The sequence below is a fragment of the Linepithema humile genome, chromosome 3 (assembly GCF_040581485.1).
Source record: "Linepithema humile isolate Giens D197 chromosome 3, Lhum_UNIL_v1.0, whole genome shotgun sequence".
In the NCBI taxonomy this organism is placed as follows: domain Eukaryota; kingdom Metazoa; phylum Arthropoda; class Insecta; order Hymenoptera; family Formicidae; genus Linepithema; species Linepithema humile.
Window position 1 is genome coordinate 28576766 of NC_090130.1, and position 19029 is coordinate 28595794.

The window sequence follows — 19029 nt, forward strand, 5'->3', positions numbered from 1 at the left end:
CAATATTAATCTGTCGTAAAAATTAATCTGTTCCCGAAGGTCGATATCTTAAATATCTCTCGGTTAATTAGCGCGATTAAGGCGCGCAATGAGCTTATCATTACTTGTCTGACCTCTCCTTACTGTTACTACTGTAGTCTGTCAATAAATTAAAAAGTTAGATAAAAAAGGTTTCTTTTTTATGGGAATTGTATTTCTTTCAAGTTTATAGAATATATTTAGACCTTACTTTGACTTATTTAAAGCAAGCTAAATATAAATATTTTCCGAATGAATATTATATTCATTTTCAGATCAGGCTCTTTTATAATTCATCGTTTTATATTGTACACAACTATACATGTGTCATGATAAGAGCGCACTGCGCAGAAACGTCTGCGGAACGCGAAACAGAGGAGATTCCTTTTTGTCGCGTGTCGCTACGTCAATTTTCTGCAGAGCTACAGTAATATTAAAAATCCGGCGCGCTTTATTTATGAACGCGGCACGTTTTTTGCGCGCGTGTGGCATGCGTAAGCTATTATTAGCTATCATTTGGCTGGCTATTTTCGCCACTACGCCACTACGCTTCACAAGAGTGAGAGAGTCATATGACATTGGGACATTGGGCTCACTGACCTCATCGGTCAGTTTCGTCCTACATCGCGATTAATCGCGATTCCAAGGTCGACAAGTAATCGCACAGTAATCGACCAGTCGTCGATACATCAAATTTGCGAGTATGTTTAATGTAGGACGCGTGTTCACGCACGCAGCCGCACGAATGTTTTTCTAATCGCGTATGTAAATACGCATGTAAGCCGCGCGCCAAAGGAACGAAAGAAGCCGGCAATACGCTAACTTCCGTTTCTTCCGATTAGCGCGAAGTAATTTAGATCACTACTTGCACGATCGTACAAGCTGTTTGAAAATGTCAAAGTAATTGGATTGTGTTTATTTTTGTTGCAGCAAGATCCGATGTCGCACAGAATCATCGAGAAGCGTAGAAGAGATCGTATGAATAACTGCTTGGCTGACCTCAGCAGACTTATACCGGCGGAATATTTAAAGAAGGGTCGAGGTAGAGTGGAAAAAACGGAGATCATCGAGATGGCCATTCGTCACATGAAGCATCTTCAAGGTCTTCGACAAGGTGAGTTACTCGATTATTCAATTACGATTCTCCCGGACAAAATCATTTCGAGAATGTTCAATGAAACATAACGTGTTTTCGGACAAATCAATTTGTCGTTTTTTAAGCAACGCGTAGAGCATACAATTATTCGCTGGCGACAGACTCGAAATATGTATATTTTTATCGATGCTTTTCTACAATCTAGCATCAATGTGACAAAATGTGTTTTGTGTTTAGACACTAAGCACTCGCCCGTGACGCCAGTGCACACGCATCCCGAGGACAGCGTGGACAGTGTGTCCCACTCGGCTGCCGCCTCCACCGCGGCGGAGCATTACAGGCTGGGGTTTCAGGAATGCTTAAGCGAGACTATGCACTTCCTCGTGGAAGTCGAAGGTTTTTTCGCGAGGGACGCTCTCTGCGTGCAGCTTATCAATCATTTACAGCAGCATTGTGACAAAATCTTGGCCACGAGTACGTATTATTCGACCGTCAAAAGAATTTCGAGTTTCATTATTCGAATTGCTTCCCGAAGTTTGACGTAATCAACTGTTTCTTTCACCGCAAATTACAACGATTTTCAAAAGCCCGAGTAATACTCGAGACAGCGCCCAAATTTAGAATTTGATATAATTTAGTTGTTGATTTCTTTTTGTAATTTGCAATACGTTCTAGATTGCTAATCGCTTGAATTTGCTTCAGGCGACCGATTAGGCTTTCCGCATCCCGAGCTGCCAGCGACGAACGGCGCGATGAACGGCGCCGGTTACGCGCACACAAGCATTTCGACGATATGCCAGCCGAACGGCGGTCACTCGGACCACGGTTCGAGCTCGGGCGTGAGCTCGTTTGGCGACCCGGAACGCCCGCTGTTACGGCCGGCGATCGTGCCGCCGCCAACAATCGTGAGTGACGACAGCAACCACAGCACCCACTCGCACAGCACGCCGCCCGGGACCGGGACTGTCTCCTGCCGAGACCGGCCGACCAATTACAAGTTCAAGAGCTCAATCAAGCAAAGGTTCTCAGCCGAGAGGGTGAAGTCGTGCTCGCCGCCGATATCGAACGGCGCTGGCACGGACAAGCCGCCGTCCTCCTCGTCCCACGGGGTACCAATCTTCGCCCTGCACGACGCCGGCTCCTTCTACGTGCCGCTGACAGTCGAGGCGTCCCTGATCAGGCCGCATCTGAGCTTCATTCCGGATATCGGGCCCGACACCGTACTTCATCCGGTCACGATATCAGTTAACTTTAAACATTCGACGCCGCCCGCGTGGACGCAGCAGCACAGCCCCACGCATCAGCATCAGACATAAGCGGCAGGCGTGAACGAATTAGGTCTCCGGTTATTGATTCTTGACGAGTCAACCGCCCTGATGCGAGAGTAATTATAAGAACTCGACAAAACTTTTTAAGTAACACTGTCAGACATTGTGATGGAATCGGAAGCGATAATGAGATCGTTTGTGATAGCCGCGAAAATCGCAAACTGTAATCGTGATTTCTCTATTTTATTAATCGCAGTACGCGGTGAATGGAGTGAAGTGGCCTATACGCGGTACAATTTATTGGCATACTTACAATTAGTACCATTGTTAAATCTCGTTAGATTAAATTTTGGGAATTAGAGAAAAGAAAAAAAAAAACGCTCAGTAATATGCTAAGGTAATCTATACTAAGATAAGTGTGTAAGATTCCTTAGATCTGGATGTATCCGATCCACGCTTTTAATCCTTAATCCGTAATTTATTTATGAGCATGAAGAATATCTCAGCATATTGAGAACCGATTTCCTTCAGGGTCTTCTCCATGAACATTTTTAAAATGTGTCGTTGAATCGTCTTTCTGATTTGTTACACGTTAGCAAATTAAGCATCGCTACAAGAATTCTTTAGTCGCAAGTTTTTTTAAACGTTTCAAAAAAAGGTATTTAGAAACTCTGCTATCTCGCTCTCGCCACTTGGTGTGAAACCATAGATCTCTGGCATTATTCTCTCTCTCGTCGATATTTTAAAATAAATATTGCATCGTGTATGGGTCGCTTTTATAGCGTATGTGCATGGAGGAATGTCGAAATCGAGAATGTTTGTACATTTACTGAGGCTGTGGGTTGTTTTAGCATTTATGAGGTTCGAGAGAGAAAGAGTGTTAAGGGTTGTATATATATATATACGTATATATATACATAGAGAGAGAGAGAGTATTAAGAATAGGAAGCTCCAAGTCGTTCTGGCTTCGGCGTGTCTTTCTTCGTTGTTAATCTGTATAATTCACCGTTTACCTTCTTCCTCTTTGCCGACAGTCATTTCGTCTCGTTCCCCTCTTCGCTCCATCCGTTCTCCTTCCTCGACGCTCACTTTCCATCTGTCAATTCGCGCGTCAATTCTTACGTTCTCACGAACGAAGAAATCCAGTATGAGAATTGCACGAGTGCTCATTACGGATATCGAACATTCGTCAGTTGTGCATTGAGTATTCGATCAATGAAAGAAAAAAAAGCACGTTGTCTCGCGACACGAGCAGGGATCTGGAAACGAATCTACTCATTATATAACGATGTAGGATTTATTTCTGTTAGCGCAACAAACGCATGACAATAGACAAATGTTATTGTGTAACCCGATAGAATCGACTCGTGCAGCGATCTTGTTTCGAGATCCCGACGGATTGACGATGATTTTTCGTATTCGAGATGTAAAGTAATGGTTAACGTTAAAATGCCTACGTATATCGATTCATAAATTCCATTCTACTTTTTTTTGTGATTTCCCGTATGTACGAAGAAAGTGTTTTATTTCTTTTTCTTTCCGCGAATAATCCTATGTCATGTTCGATCACGAGAGGATTGAGTCTGCTTGACGCCCCGCCAAAAACCGGGCTTCAGCAATTAAAGACTGACCAAGACCTGCATTATACTAAAAATTCTTGTAAGATCATTGCATTAAATATATATTTGTACATACAAATGTCTAGTTATAACTTTAACAAAAGAATTTATGCGGAATAAATTATATTTACCATAGAAAAAAAAAAAAAAAAAAAAAAAAACTTGTCTCCCCGATTATTTCGTTCGCCGCCGTGCGCGATCCCTCGATGCGACAGTTTCGACGATTACTTTTCGCCTGCCGCGGAATTTGCGCAATTTGGGGGGAGAAAATGAGGAGACCTGGATGCAATTAAAGATTTTTTTTTATTACATCAACGTAATACTGACTAAGGGCCAAAACAATATCATAGAACGCGTCTATGGTCAGCGGGAGAGAGAGAGAGAGAGAGAGGGAAAGAGAGAGAAAGAGAGAGCGCCGAGAACGTGGGCGACTCGCGACGGACGTCTCGTCCTCCCCCCAAGAAGATGATCGTTTTCCCTCTCTCGTGAGGGGAGATAGCCGGCGACTCGCTGACGACAGAGGGAGGGGAGCATAGTCTAATGATCCCTAACTACAGATAAGTATCTTATAAGTATAATAAAACTAATCATACAGCGCGAGGCAACCAAGTCTCGGAACAAATCAGCCTTAACGAACTCTTCGAAAAGAATCGATCGAGGAAAAAGTCTTGCTGGGACGCGAGCCAGCGGCGCTCGCCTTGACGTCGCCGGTTGCTCACGGCGTAATTAAATTATTCATTGCGCGTCCCACGGCGGGAAGTGCCCCGACGGGGGGAGGGCAATGCGGCCGCTGCCTCGCTCTGCCTCTCACGAGCGAGAAGAACCCCAAAGCGTGGCTGTCTTCGCGACGCCCCGTTGTTTTGTTTGTTTGTTGTTGTTGCTGCTGCTGCTCGGTGTTGTATCAATTGAAAAACCTAACTACACAGAGTCCAAGGGAACTGAGTACCTGGTAACATCGGACACATATCGTCAATATCGAGTAATAATGATAAACGCGGTGGAACGCGGGACAACGCTTCCTCCTAGCATATGTGAGGCGTGCGCGGGGCGTGGGTGAACTGAATGTGCAGGTTCGGATAGATGCGCGGGTTCAACACTACCGGGTAATGTAACGGGGGTAAGCACAACATCTTATGACTTTTGGTATTAGCCGACGAGTATGAGACGAGCGGGGCAGCCGCCGCCGCGGCGGCGTGCTGCGGCGTCCTCACGGCGGGTCCCTGCTGCGCGGCGACACCTGCTGCCGCAGGGCACCAGCCGGCGGACTGCGAGCTTCCGAGGAAGCTTGATGGTTACTTTTTCTTCTGGGCTTTCTCCGCGGCCTTTGTTACCTTGCCCTGGGTGTCTTTGAAGGTGACGCTCTGCGGAGAGACATTGGGAGGATTACTTTTCGCTTGGAAATCGATGGAAAAGCTTCAGAGATGGCAATTAGGCTAAAGTATCTGTTAACCCTGATAGCCAAGCATGTTTTGCAAAATCGTGCAACTTAATGCATGAGTTTTCGACTAGTTGCTGTATATTTGCTAAAAACGTAATGTACAGTCATACGTATTCAACAACACGAGGGCAGATTTGAAACATTTCGTGTCAGCAGATTCATAGCAAACGGAGAGCAACTGTTGCTCATTTTGTTGCCAACAAAATGACTTCTATTCATGGAAAACATTTTGCTTTGTCATTCATTTTCGACAACATAAGAGCAACATGACGGTGATAGAAAAAGATAATGATGTCTGTGCTTTTGTCGTATATTTGTTAAAAACTATTTAAATATATTAATTTGTTAAAAACTGTTTAAATATGTTAATTGTGTCTTGTAACCAATATAAAATGTCGAAAATAACCTATCTTTGTGTATGTGTGTTTTCGCGAGTGCGTGCAATTTAATAAATAAATAGGCGATACATCGACGATACTTGTGGCAAATTAATACAGCTTCGGTTTCTACCTATAGATATTTGCGGCAAGGTATATATATATAATAGATATGTAAAATAATAAATAAGTAAATTCTTCTTTCTGGTGATAACAAAAAGAAGGATTTATTTACTTATTATTTTATATGTTTAAAAAGAGTAAGGGTGCAAAAAATATATTTAACCGTTTTCGACACGCTGTTGAATTTTTGCTAAAATTTATGACTCGGCATGTGTTGTTGGCAACTTGCTGTCATTTTGCTCTTTACGTACAGCGATAAACCATTGACAGCAACACATGCTGAATTCATGTGATATCATACCAGAGGCAAATGACACACACCTTGTTCTAAATTTGCTGAAAATTAATGCCCTTTGTTTTCGGCAACGTGGCAGCAACAATACAGACAGATGGCTATCAGGGTAATTTTAAGATAATTTTTTTCAATATCTTATAAATGATGCAATACTTTTTGTCAAAATATTTTCTGCCATCTTTCAGACAAAAGATTCGTGTATCCTTAATAAATGGTACGTTGGATAATTTTAACATTATCTTGAATTTTTCAACTCCTCGTACCTTGATAACACCCACGGCGACAGTCTGACGCATATCGCGGACCGCGAAGCGGCCGAGAGGCGGAAACTCCTGGAAGGCCTCGACGCACATCGGCTTGGTCGGCTGCAGCATTACGATGGCGGCATCGCCGCTTTTGATGCTCTTCGGATTTTCCTCGGTGGTCTTGCCGGTACGACGGTCGCACTTCTCTTTGATTTCGGCGAATTTGCAGGCGATGTGAGCGGTGTGGCAATCGAGCACCGGTGTGTAGCCGTTGCTGATCTGTCCCGGGTGATTCAGCACGATCACCTGGGCGGTGAAGTCGGCGGCTCCGCGCGGCGGTTGATTTTTCGAATCGCCGGCCACGTAACCGCGCCTCAGCTCCTTCACGGAGATGTTTTTCACGTTGAAGCCGACGTTGTCGCCGGGCAGGGCCTCCGTCAGCGCCTCGTGATGCATCTCGACGGATTTCACCTCAGTGGTGAGGGCGGCCGGCGCAAAGGTCACCAACATACCTTGAAATTAGAAATTTACTCAAGATCTGACATCTTTCTCGAATGAAGATCCAAGATTACTACATTATCCTTTTGCAGTTGGAACTAATTTCGAATAAGTTGATATCATAAGTGTTTCGTTTTAACGCTGTCGAATGTAATTAACTTCTGCCATCTAAGAAATTTTAAAGATCAGAATTGTCACAAAACACTAAGATTCAATTCTATCGAAGCACATAATTACCTGGTTTCAGGATACCAGTCTCCACACGACCGACAGGCACCGTTCCGATCCCGCCGATCTTGTAGACATCCTGGAGCGGCAGTCGCAGGGCCTTGTCGGTGGGCCTGGAGGGCGGCAGGATGGCGTCGAGCGCCTCGATGAGCGTCTTGCCGTCGGCATTGCCGTCCTTGCGCTCCACCTTCCAGCCTTTGTACCAGGGCGTCTTCGGGGACGGTTCGAGCATGTTGTCGCCGTGCCAGCCGGAGATCGGCACGAAGGCGACCGAGGCGGTGTTGTAGCCGATCTTCTTGATGTACGACGACACCTCCTTCTTGATCTCCTCGAAGCGGGTCTCCGAGTACGGCGGATCGGTCATGTCCATCTTGTTGACGCCGACGATCAGCTGCTTCACGCCCAGCGTGAACGCGAGCAGCGCGTGCTCGCGGGTCTGCCCGTTCTTCGAGATCCCGGCCTCGAACTCGCCGATACCCGCGGCGACGATCAATACGGCGCAGTCCGCCTGGCTGGTGCCGGTGATCATGTTTTTGATGAAGTCGCGGTGGCCCGGCGCGTCGATGATGGTCACGTAGTACTTGGCCGTCTCGAACTTCCACAGGGCGATGTCGATGGTGATGCCGCGCTCGCGCTCCGCCTTAAGCTTGTCCAGCACCCAGGCGTACTTGAACGAGCCCTTGCCCATCTCCTGCGCCTCCTTCTCGAACTTCTCGATCGTCCGCTTGTCGATGCCGCCGCATTTGTAGATCAGGTGGCCGGTCGTCGTGGACTTGCCGGAGTCCACGTGGCCGATCACCACGATGTTTATGTGGATCTTCTCCTTGCCCATGATGTCGAGGCTCTAGCTACCTCCTGAAATCAAAGATCGAAGATGAGCAACGTTGAGCGAAGGGGAGGTATTAATTTTGATTCGACGGCCGCAGCGAACGCGAATCTAATATTAAAAGCGATGTTTTCCGCTGTAGGGCTATAGCGTGCCTATCTATAGACTGGTTTCTACTATCTCAAATTGCTTGTATATTATAGACGCGAGGGAAAAAATTGTCTCAAGCCAGTGCCGAGCCTCCACGCACACAGTTTTGCTGTATAGACGATGCTAGACCTATAAGCGAGCCATATATATGTAAATAGATGGTAAACAACAACAGCTGTTCTTCATCGGTTATCTGCTGACATGTGAAATTTAAATATGAATATCCAGCGCACGAAGAAGAGTGATTCGTAGCAATTTTATAATTAATAGTTCTGTAATTGAACGATAAATTAAATAATTTCTTAATCCGTGTACCTTTCGTACGGCATCGGGGCAATTTTACGCGCGGCCCGTTGATCGGACATTAAAGGGGCGATAAATATTGACGTGCGAGAACCGAGGACCTTTTACAAGCCACAAAGGGTATTGATTCGTTTCAAGGAGAGACCTACGCAGGGCTCGTGAACTCTCTCCGTCTCTCTCTTTCCCAGCGTACGTGTATAAATATGAATAGTATCGGATCGAGTGTGCGCGGTTAATTCTCCGGATCGCCGTCAAGGCGATTGCAAATTATTAGAAAAATGTGCAAGCGCAATTTCGCGGCTCGACTGCGCCGACTGGGAGTTTAATTAGGAAAGCGCGGTTGCGTTTCAATGAAACTCATATCGGTCCGTATCGCGCGGCCCAGGTAATCCTGCGAGTCCGTCTTATAGATCAATAAAGGGTGTACGATTCTGTCCTAGCAATTTGGATCGTGTAGAATACGTAGATGGTTTTAAAAGCGTTCCTTTCGAATGACGGATATACGAAGAATTAAATTAATGAACGAACGAATGTCCGATTAATATCTGTTAACATATTTATCGTGTTATTTTTATTTGGTTTTGTCGTTTGATCGATTATTTCTCAGAGAATTTAAAAAATAAATCACAAATAAATAATTATTTAATAACTTCTTGAAGAAATAATTTGATTTAAAAAAAAAATACGTTCGGAATCGCGTACAAATTCTAAAAGATCTAGTTTTTTCGTCAAAAATACAAGTTATGGATTAAACTTTATATTAAGAACATAATCGATATTAACCCCATAACATAGAAAGTAGATTAGACAGAAATTTGTGTCAGTCCTAATTCGATTTTAATTAAATTAAATTTTCCTTCCGTACAATTGAAACGTAACGACTTTAATTCAGTGAAATATTTTATTTAAGTACTTGTTTCAGCGTATTGTATTTTACATTACAACCCATCGTTGCGAAAATGCCTAGTATGCCTAACGAGAGAAAATCGAATTAGCCGACGTCGGTATGAGTGCTCTCGAAATTCACTTAGAGAATCAATATCCAATAATTAATTGCATTTTCTCATCTCGCTCGCTTTCTGCACAACGCGTTGCAACTCACAAGTCCATCCGTAACGCGTACCGGTCTGCCTTTTCTAATAATAGTCACAGCCCCACGAAGGCGGCCATTTCTCAGCGGCGATCATTCGCATCTTTGCGTTGTCACTACGGGAATCCCGTCCAAATCACCCCCTCGAGTGTTCCACTATTCCTCCTCGCTCGTGCGAATCGTGAATGCGGTCGGAGAAAAATTTATGCCCCGAACACCTTCGGGAGTTTCAGGGAAAGATGTGCCGAGAGAGAGAGGCTCGTCGCGAGACCGATGCAACGCGAACTGCGATGCGATTACGACACATAGCGCAACGAGAGAGGCGAGCTACCATCGGCGAGTTGGTACCACTTACCGATCGACTGCTGCTCGATCGATCGATCGCAACGACGCACCCCGACCTGCACCAAACTCGCCAGGGAAGTTACGTGCCCAGGATGCGTTACGAACCCGATGCGAAAGCTCCGCGCACTACGTTTATCACGGCTATCGCCGGCGCTTAATCGAGCGTGAGGAACGGTTCGCGCAATGGCCGGCTCTCTTGTCACCACCGTTACGGCTACCGATTGCGCCACTTGGAGAAACCTTTTACCTGCGGGAGAAACCCGGCTCGAGACGCTTGCGGATGCGAGCTTATGAGCGACGAGTCGAGGGCGGATTCGCCCGAGGAGCGGCGCGCCGGCTCGAATCGATACTCGCTGGCTGGCGCGCGCGAGCGAGCCGGCTCGAGCTTGCACGGAGGACCGATCGAAGCTACGGCTATCTTTTGCGGCGGAAACGCTCTCCGACTTGCGGAAACGATTGCCGTTATTGTTTACGATGATTTACTCACCCAAGGATTTCGATGTTGATGACACTCTGCTCGGAAAATCACCGCGAACGTGCCTCCCGTCTTATGGCGCGCGCAAGCTCGCTGAGCGAGAAAGAGCGAGAGAGCGAGGGTGAGAGGAAGAGGGAGGATGACGGTGAGAAGGAAGAAGAGAGAAAGCCCTACCGGGGGTGAACAAACGACCACGGTGCCATCTGAGCGTGTTGCAGCGCTTGCGCTTGCATCGCGACCCTTCCTGATTGGTCCCCGGCCGACCGGCGAGCGTCTATTTTCCTCCTCGGCGAAGACAAAAGAACGACTCCGCCGTGGCCGAAGTCCACGATGTCCACGATGTCGCCGCTCGCGGTGCATTCCGCTTCGATGCGCACGCTCGCGTCGCAACTTCGGCTGTTTCCCAAAAACATGTTTTTTCGCGTGTCCAATTTCGCGAAAGAAAACTCGTTTATCGGACGTAATTGCACGACAGAGCTGTCGGCGATGCATCTTGCGCGTTATTGCCCATTTTTATTGATCTCCCGCTTGCGTGTTTTGTTCGAACGTCTAGCGCTGAAATTGCATTTCGTGGATTACGCGATGGCGGAAAGTTTGAGCACGATCTTGCGTTTCACGAAGTTTTTCAAATTCTTTATCGTGCATTTTGCATATTTGTAATTATAGAATACATATATTGTCTTTTGTATATTTCTTTTTGTTATTTTGAGAATTATCTACGAAGATATGATAAAGGAGAAGATATTGCACTCCTTCTCTTTCTATAATTATAAAATTTCTTTCATAAATATACATGTTATACAAAGTGAAGCTTATAGACAGGTAACGCAATTAAAAATTGACAAATATATTATAAATATTCCATAAAAAAAGCGAACGAGCAAATATATCTACTGGCTGACCACATTCGGTCTTTACTACTGTAGACTTTTTTACAATTTTTTTATTATTTTATTTAAACGAATATATATTATTGAGAATTTTTTTCTCAACAAAGATTATAAGCGTTATAAAAGAATGATGATGAAGCAATTTTTGCCTTTTTAATAGAAAAGATTTAATTTAAATTTTGAGGAAAGATGTCGACTACATCACGTGCTCGGTACGATCATAAATAGAACCGAGCAGTCATTCCAAAGTCATCGTGAGGGAGGTCAGTGCTGCCTCTAAAGATCGCGAAGAAAATTAAATCGACGCACAGAAGTATAATTTAAGACCGCATAATTAATTGAATTATGTAATTTGATAGTTTCGATAAAATTCTGTCGCTCTACGATTGCTTTACTACTCGAGGATGGACTGTAGCGATTCGGAAGAGGTCAGTGACAAAATTATCTTCAATGCCAAAATGTCTTTACGTGCGTCAGTTATTTGCATTAAATCGTACTTTGCAATTAACTCGATTAAAACTTCCCTTGATCTGATCATGCACTTCTTCGTTCTTCTTTCCTTTTATTGCTGCTATTAATGCATACACAGTTTTAAATGTGTTTCACTTTACAAATATGTACATACATTTCTCGAGCTCTGTTGATACAACAGTTTTATTTTAGTTGTATATTAGATTGTTGATCATTCTATTAATCTGATCAACGAAAAAATGATTATTACTGTTATTTATCACGTTTGATCTTTATCATTTTGGATTTTTTCACGATTTTTTTCTTTTTTATTTATCTACGCACATATATAAGCAATATAAGCAATTGCTTATGAAATAATATATAATAATAAATAAATAATATAATATAATAAATAATATAATATAAGCAATTGCTTATGAAATTTAAGGTTCTCATATTTATATAAAATACGGTTTTATTTTCTCTGTGTTACATATATTTCGTGTAAATGTTTATTTGCGTAAAAAAATTGTTTAGATGATTCATTTCCTTTTCATCGCGCATAATTCGCGCATGATTAAAGGATGTATAAAATAGAATTTGAAAATGACGATTAGTTACCTCGAGTTCCGGAGTTGTGACGAACACGGCCAAAAATAACGAACGTCGGTTAGAAATAACTGAGAAGGAGAGAGAAAGAAAGAGAGATACTTACGTCGCGATTTCCGTGCGCGCGATATCATGATTGGATTACGATTCATTCGTTATTCCAACGTATTTCGGCCTTTGATGTATTACTGATATTTCAGTCGGCGGACATTGAAAGCGGAATGCAAAATAAAATTCCGAATGGGAGGGCTGAGAGATATATTGTATATACGACAAAATATCCTCACGACCTTTGCATATAGAAATATAAACAGGATTTCAAAACAGCGCGATTTAATAACTCGCGAATGCTTCCTGGCTTCCGCTTTTAGCCGAGAATATGTTAACGGCACGCTTAATGTATGTTCCAGTTTATTCAGGTCGCGCGCGCGATCGTTACGTTAAAGCAACCTGCTTTCTTCAACCCTTTATGTGCTGACGACAGTGACGGATTTTTTTATTAAACATAATAAGCGAATACCTAGGGTTTTCCGCTTTATTCTTTTACTTTTTCAAATATGCGGTTATTTTTTGTAGAAATTTTACGCTAGACATGCTTTAACACCAAAAATTGGCCCGCATATCAATAATTCAATCTTACAATTTTTCGAAAGTTTAAAAAAATTTATCAATTTCGAAAATGTTAAAGAGATCAATTAGAAGTGAGCTAATTTTGAAAGTTAAATTTCCGGGCTTTGCTATTTACAATTTTTCCCGTACATTTCCACGTTAGTTTTTATCAATGATAAATCTAGATGGTAACTGAAGTTTCTACAAGATCACCGCGCGTTTAAAAAAGTTTAGATGGCACGTGTCCAGGTGAGTGAACGTTTCGTTAAGCCGTGCGAATACTGACTGTGACTAATGCGAGTCAGACATGAATGCCAAATACCTCGAGGTTGTGACGGGGAAAAAGACTCGAATACCGACCGACGCCCCCCGCGGACGCCCGCATGCCACTGACACCGGTCAATGGCGCGTACATTTGCTTGTGAAAGTTTCACGCATGCTTTTTCGATCTCCGGTGATTGCGAAAAAAAAACCATTATATTTTGATTACATTTTGCACCATGCAAAATGCGTTTCGCAGACGACATTGCGATGCGCTTCGTTAATTTTAAATTACTGGCGCTGTCATCCCAGGTCATCTATATGACTGATGAAACGGCTTGGTGTCATTCGAGCAATTTCACGACTTTAATTTGGTTTCCGTTATATAAGTCCATCAACGCAGATTCGCCTAATTACTCCGGAATCTGGCGCGACGTGCCAAAAAACGGGCGAATTGCGCATCTTATCGCAGAAATGTTGCGCGAAAACTTTGATTATACTCAATTATAGATTAACAACGCGATTTCAACTTTAGAAATCTTCAACCGTGATCTTCAGCAGGGAATGTCTTTGCGGAACGTTATTAATACACGGAAGAAATAATAAACTTTTCAGAAGCTCGCTGCAAACAGGAAGATCTAGTTTTGCGGCAGAGAAAATATTATGCAAGTTTATTTCTTTATTATGTTTACGAAGATACTTCGCCATTTCATTTAGTCATTCATGCCGTAAGCTTCAACAGCGTGTTTTCATTGTACCATCCGCGTTTGCCTCCTGAGTTATTATATTTATAGCACGCACGTGGTTGACCCTTGATCTCGAGTCTTGCATTACATTAGACCTTCGTGGTTCCGGATTTTGCTTTATTGCATTCCCGACACGAGCTTCTTCGCCGAGGAAAACAAAAGAGAAGGTTGTAATTCAGAAGATCACCGGTAGATAATTTTTCAGATTTTTTTACGACCATCAATTACAGTCTACAGCTTTTTAAATAGAATACTTATAATTCCAGATCTAAATTTGCCCACACAATTTTAGCCATAAACGCGTTACGCTGAAATATAGCTCACTCAATGAGATATAAATGGATGGAAGGAAATTATGAAGAATTTATTTTCCACGCGATGGATACATTTTGATTGTTTAATATTAAAATTTGCAAAAAAAAATGATGTTTTAGATTTGTCTATATTTCTCTTGAAAAAATAAACTATGCATTTTGGATTTTGCTCGCTGCAGAACACACCGTGACGTTCATTGATGACGTTCAAAATGCGCGGCACAAAAACAAATCTATTTTGCGTTCCCGCAGTGCTGAGAATGCGACGTCATAAGCGTCAGTGAGTCAAAGCTCCTTTTATGGCTAGTCATCCGGCAATATTTGTGCGTGGTTGGGCATTTTTCGTAAATTTTATATTTATGAAAGCTCAAACTGAATCGCAGAAATAGTTCGTTTATTCTATCTATTATTAAATAATTTTCTTTACATTGTATAGGAAAAATAATTTACAATAAATATAATTTAAATGTACGCATATAATGATACACAAATATATTATAAAATAAATATTAAGTAAATTTAAAAAATTAAAATTTTTTTAGGATTGCAATTTTAATACATACTCGTATGTTTCACAGCGCGAATTCTTATTACATATAATATTGCAAAAATATATATAAATTTATGGATATAATCCAATTTTTAATAGTTTCTCTTAATAATAACGCAGATCGAGGAGGGATTTACAAATCCAATTTCTAGTTGACAAATTAAGCACGCGGGGTGCTTTAGATAGTCAATATACACTATCTTGCGCCCTGATTTATGCACGTGATCCAACTCGTATATTGTAAGCCTGTCAGTGACAAATTGTCGCCGGTCAAAAATTAATTTAGAAGATCAAATTCGCGCCATGTCGTCGAATATGCATTGTACTCGTTTGCACATCTCGTATCTCTTTGCCAGACACATGCACTTGGATTTCCTGAATGGCCACGCGATCGTCACGTGAAGACTGTTAATTTTAGTGGATGTGCACGCGATTCCATGTAATTGCATCGCCAATAGGGATTATCGATGGCTCTTCATGCAGCGATACGTTTGCGAAATTGCTTTCCTGGAATTACACGCAATTTTACACTTGTTTAAATTAATCTAAAATATCACATATAAACATTTAATTTAATACATTTGCATAGATTTGAAGTATAAAAATAATGGAACGTAATGCTGTATTTTACATTAAAATGATAAAGTGAGAAGATGACTAATTTTATGGTAATTAATTTAAAATGTTCCTTTATTTTTTAACTTTTTTTCGTAATGTAATTTAACATAATCAGACGGATAAATGCATACACATAATAATTTTTTTGCCCAAGCAGTCGTTTATGTCGATTAATTTCTGCAATCAGTATATCAATTGCATTTGACATAATATAAATAATTCAAAAAATACGTGTTTTTCTTGATATGATCAAATTATTTTTTTTAATATAGCCATAATTTGAGAATAATTTTAATTTGATGCATACAGATAGTATATTATTTAAGCATTATTTCTCACAAAATTGTATATTCATATAAAGGATACGCTGTAACATCTTTTTCGCTGCGACATTATCATGTGTTTTGACAATTGTTAGCTAAATTTGGCCGACGTATCAATATTCACATTCAAATGGAAAAATATGCGTCTTCTTTCGTCCTCTTTTATACTTTTCGACAGAAAAGTTCTTGTGTCGTATTCAGTTACGTGCGTCCAGTCACTCGAAACGAACATGTCTATGTCACTAAATATTGCAAAAAACATCTGTGGGGAATATTATGTGTCGGATTTTGAAGCACAGTGCAAGTTTTGTGAGAACAAATATTATTATATAAACCCCGCAAACTTTAAAAGACATATAGAAGCACATCATGGAAAAATTTGGGAAGAAGAGAGAAAACTAATAAAATGGCCGTGAATGTGTTTCAAGTATTCAAACAATTATTTTCACGATGTATCATGTGGAAAATCGCTTAAGTTCGCATTCTGAGAAACAACGGAAGAATTATACATATAAGTAAGATAATTATAATATTATTTTCATTAAGGATATAGTTATAATATGTATTTCTTTGTTATATTAAAAAAGTAAATAGTGCGCGTAGCGCGCGCTGCTGCCTAGTTTTACAAAAATAATAAAGATAGAAAATATAGAATACAAAATATTTCTCTGTTCTGTTGATATTAATATTTGAAATTGCGGTTTTTTAAAGATTGACAAATGAAATTTACATTAATATGCGGAATGATTTCTCTAAAACGCTAATCGGTTCCTGCGAATATTGTACCGAACGAATTCGTCCGGTAAACAAACGGAAGAAAACGAGATTCATTTGCGAACTAATTCCTGAAAGTAAAACATGAATGGATTCGTGGGCCAGCTGGTCGCGCGCGGTCGCAATTGAAGAATTATCATTTCCGGTGCGCGCAGAGTCGTCTGGCAGCCAATCAAAAATCTGGGAATCGGCTCGGAAATGCGGGAAATATTTCGGCCCGTACCGAAATATCGAAAGGAGGGAGCCTCTTGACGTCGGTTTCTTATAAAAAGAGACGCGCAGCGTCGTGACGCCGTATTCACTGCACCTTTGCCGTGAACGTCATACTTAATATCGCGAACGATATTGCGAGCGGAAGTACTGTGTCAGTTTAAGATAGTTTCTACTATTCTACCGGTGAAATATATTTTTTTTATTTATAACTTTGCAACCCATTTGCAACTTTGTTGGATTAATTGCAACGCCGTAATGTCTTCGGCAATGTATGTGAGTATTGGCGAACTTTTTCAGTTAAGCAGTTTTAGAATTATTTAAAAATTTATTAATAAAACAGTGAAGCAATTGTAACTATATTTTTTTCTTCAAATAAATTTCCAAGTAGGTTTAATTACAAAAATACACTAAAAATAAAAGAGTATTAATTTAAAAAAATATATATAGATAATACAAATTCAATGGCATAGATGATGTGTTAAAAAACGATATTTTATGTTAATATTTTCTCATCAAACATTATAAGTGTACTATTTTAAAGATTATTATTTAGAAAATTATATTTAGCAAGCATTATTATTTTATATAAACATATTTATTGAAAGCGCATATTTCTCTATTAATTAAGAGCAATGCAAAGTTACTCTTGGAAGAATTGAATAGATTTATAGTCTTTTTTAAACGTTGCTAGCTTTTTTTAATTTAAAAAATTGTTGAAACAGATAAATGTGTGAAAATTCGATGAATGCAACTACAGAAATGATTGTGAAATATCCGAGATGCCATTGAGATGTCTTTTATGGTCAGGGTCAATCCGTATATTCAGTTTGGCAAAAATCCAGAAATTCCTAGCTTATTAGGCGCCAAATGACTTAACTCGTTGACGTCTGTACGATCTATAGAAGTGTATAGCTCGTTCTCTCAAGATTTCAAATTTAAAATTTTCCGAAATAGCATTTGACGCCTCTTTACATTTTTTTTTGCGTCTTTTTAATCTCCTTTCACATCTCCCAATCGTCTGAAAGCAAAGAAATTGACATGTGCCTCTGTATAATTTTTGTAGGAATCCTTGGGCGCTAAGGTTGCTATGTTCAATCAGTATGCCAGCAAACACAAAGACAAACAGAGCAAAAATCCGTTCACATCTGGTCTGAATATCGAGAAGCCAAAATTCTCCAAAGAAGAATACGGCAGGTACATAAAATGTAGCGAGGATTTATCAACTGTACAAATGTTTTATTTCTCAATTTAATTAATTAATATTACAACTTGCAACTTAACTAACGTATTATGATTATTGTATTTAAGGCCGGAGGCAGGTTCCTTGTCCGATTTGCGTGGTCGCAAAGCAAACGCCCATGTATTGAAGGAAATCCTGGAGCTTTGTGAAATTATTAGTCACGAAGGCACACCCTGCCGAGATCAACCCAACGTGATCGGCATCACGTTTGGCGATATCTTCAATATTTACACTAATATCAGTAGCAAATGCGTAGGACTGCTGCTAAGGGCGAGGAAGCAGAAGTATTTAGAATTCGAAGGCGAATGTCTTTTTCAAGTAAGCATGAAAAAAATATCTTCACATTTCCAGATACTTTAGCTTCAAATAACGATTATTAAGTAAATAAATTATTAAACAAATCTAGAAAATATATATTTACAATTATTTTTCTGCGCATTTTGTTTAATATTCAATTTATTTTGTATGCCGTGAAGATTTGGTGCGTGAAACATAAATTCGATTTCTCTTTCAGAGAAGAGACGACGACGTTCCGATATTTTTAGTCAAGCCGATCGAAGAAATTCGCAAGGAATACAATCAACGACTCGACGAAATCCGGATGGATGTATTGGATAGTTAATGCAAATTGCGTCTATCTACAGAAATATTATTTATTCTCGCAGCGACATTCGCGATTGTTGTATTCAAGAGATCCATTGGTCTGTATTTATTCGCCTACATTTTTATAGTAACACAAATGACCACTGTATGTAATATTAGTTATGTAATTTTTATTCGACTTCTTAGTTTTATACACTGAGAATGAATGAATGCGGATCGGTATAAATATTTCGCGAGTAGTGCAAGTCAGATGTGTGTTAATGTAATAGTAGGGTGATTAATTTATTTTTATTAAGCATTTTTTGTCGCGACAGTCAATTTTGTAAATACTTAACATGTAATAAATAGAATATATTTTACGTATTCTTTTATTTCATCTTTTAGAAATATTGTATCTACAAGAGTTCATATATTTGTCTAAACTCAAGATAT

General features: G+C 40.7%; 3 protein-coding genes across 12 annotated transcripts in view; 2 read left to right on the forward strand and 1 right to left on the reverse strand.

Annotated features, from left to right (window-relative positions):
* LOC105676699 (transcription factor cwo) overlaps window positions 1-4080 on the forward strand; it is a 31140-nt gene extending 27060 nt beyond the window's left edge. For both annotated transcript variants that reach the window (XM_012374782.2, XM_012374783.2), the window contains 3 exons: window positions 949-1132; window positions 1352-1588; window positions 1817-4080. In XM_012374782.2, the coding sequence (XP_012230205.2) occupies window positions 949-1132; window positions 1352-1588; window positions 1817-2430 (1035 nt within the window). In that variant the 3' untranslated portion in view covers window positions 2431-4080. The remainder of the gene's footprint in view (window positions 1-948; window positions 1133-1351; window positions 1589-1816) is intronic.
* Window positions 4081-4285: 205 nt separating this feature from the next.
* Window positions 4286-10661, reverse strand: LOC105676698 (elongation factor 1-alpha). 5 transcript variants are annotated; one of them, XM_012374777.2, is made up of 4 exons: window positions 10407-10661; window positions 7215-8060; window positions 6498-6991; window positions 4286-5362 (listed from the first exon to the last, which is right to left on the reverse strand). In XM_012374777.2, exons 2-4 carry the CDS (start codon window positions 8035-8037, stop codon window positions 5294-5296), a joined length of 1386 nt encoding a protein of 461 aa, XP_012230200.1. In that variant the 5' UTR covers window positions 8038-8060; window positions 10407-10661; the 3' UTR covers window positions 4286-5293. The 5 variants fall into 5 exon arrangements, with proteins under 5 accessions (XP_012230200.1, XP_012230203.1, XP_012230202.1 ...); XM_012374780.2 differs by lacking the exon at window positions 10407-10661 and adding an exon at window positions 10167-10310; XM_012374779.2 differs by lacking the exon at window positions 10407-10661 and adding an exon at window positions 9930-10160.
* A 909-nt stretch (window positions 10662-11570) lies between these two features.
* On the forward strand, window positions 11571-18956 carry LOC105676712 (actin-binding Rho-activating protein-like). Of its 5 annotated transcripts, none has more exons than XM_012374814.2 (5): window positions 16828-17027; window positions 17477-17556; window positions 17818-17948; window positions 18063-18312; window positions 18509-18956. In XM_012374814.2, exons 2-5 carry the CDS (start codon window positions 17545-17547, stop codon window positions 18614-18616), a joined length of 501 nt encoding a protein of 166 aa, XP_012230237.1. In that variant the 5' UTR covers window positions 16828-17027; window positions 17477-17544; the 3' UTR covers window positions 18617-18956. The 5 variants fall into 5 exon arrangements, with proteins under 5 accessions (XP_012230235.1, XP_012230237.1, XP_012230238.1 ...); XM_012374815.2 differs by having other exon boundaries at window positions 16828-17023; XM_012374812.2 differs by lacking the exons at window positions 16828-17027; window positions 17477-17556 and adding an exon at window positions 11571-11712.
* Window positions 18957-19029: the final 73 nt, after the last annotated feature.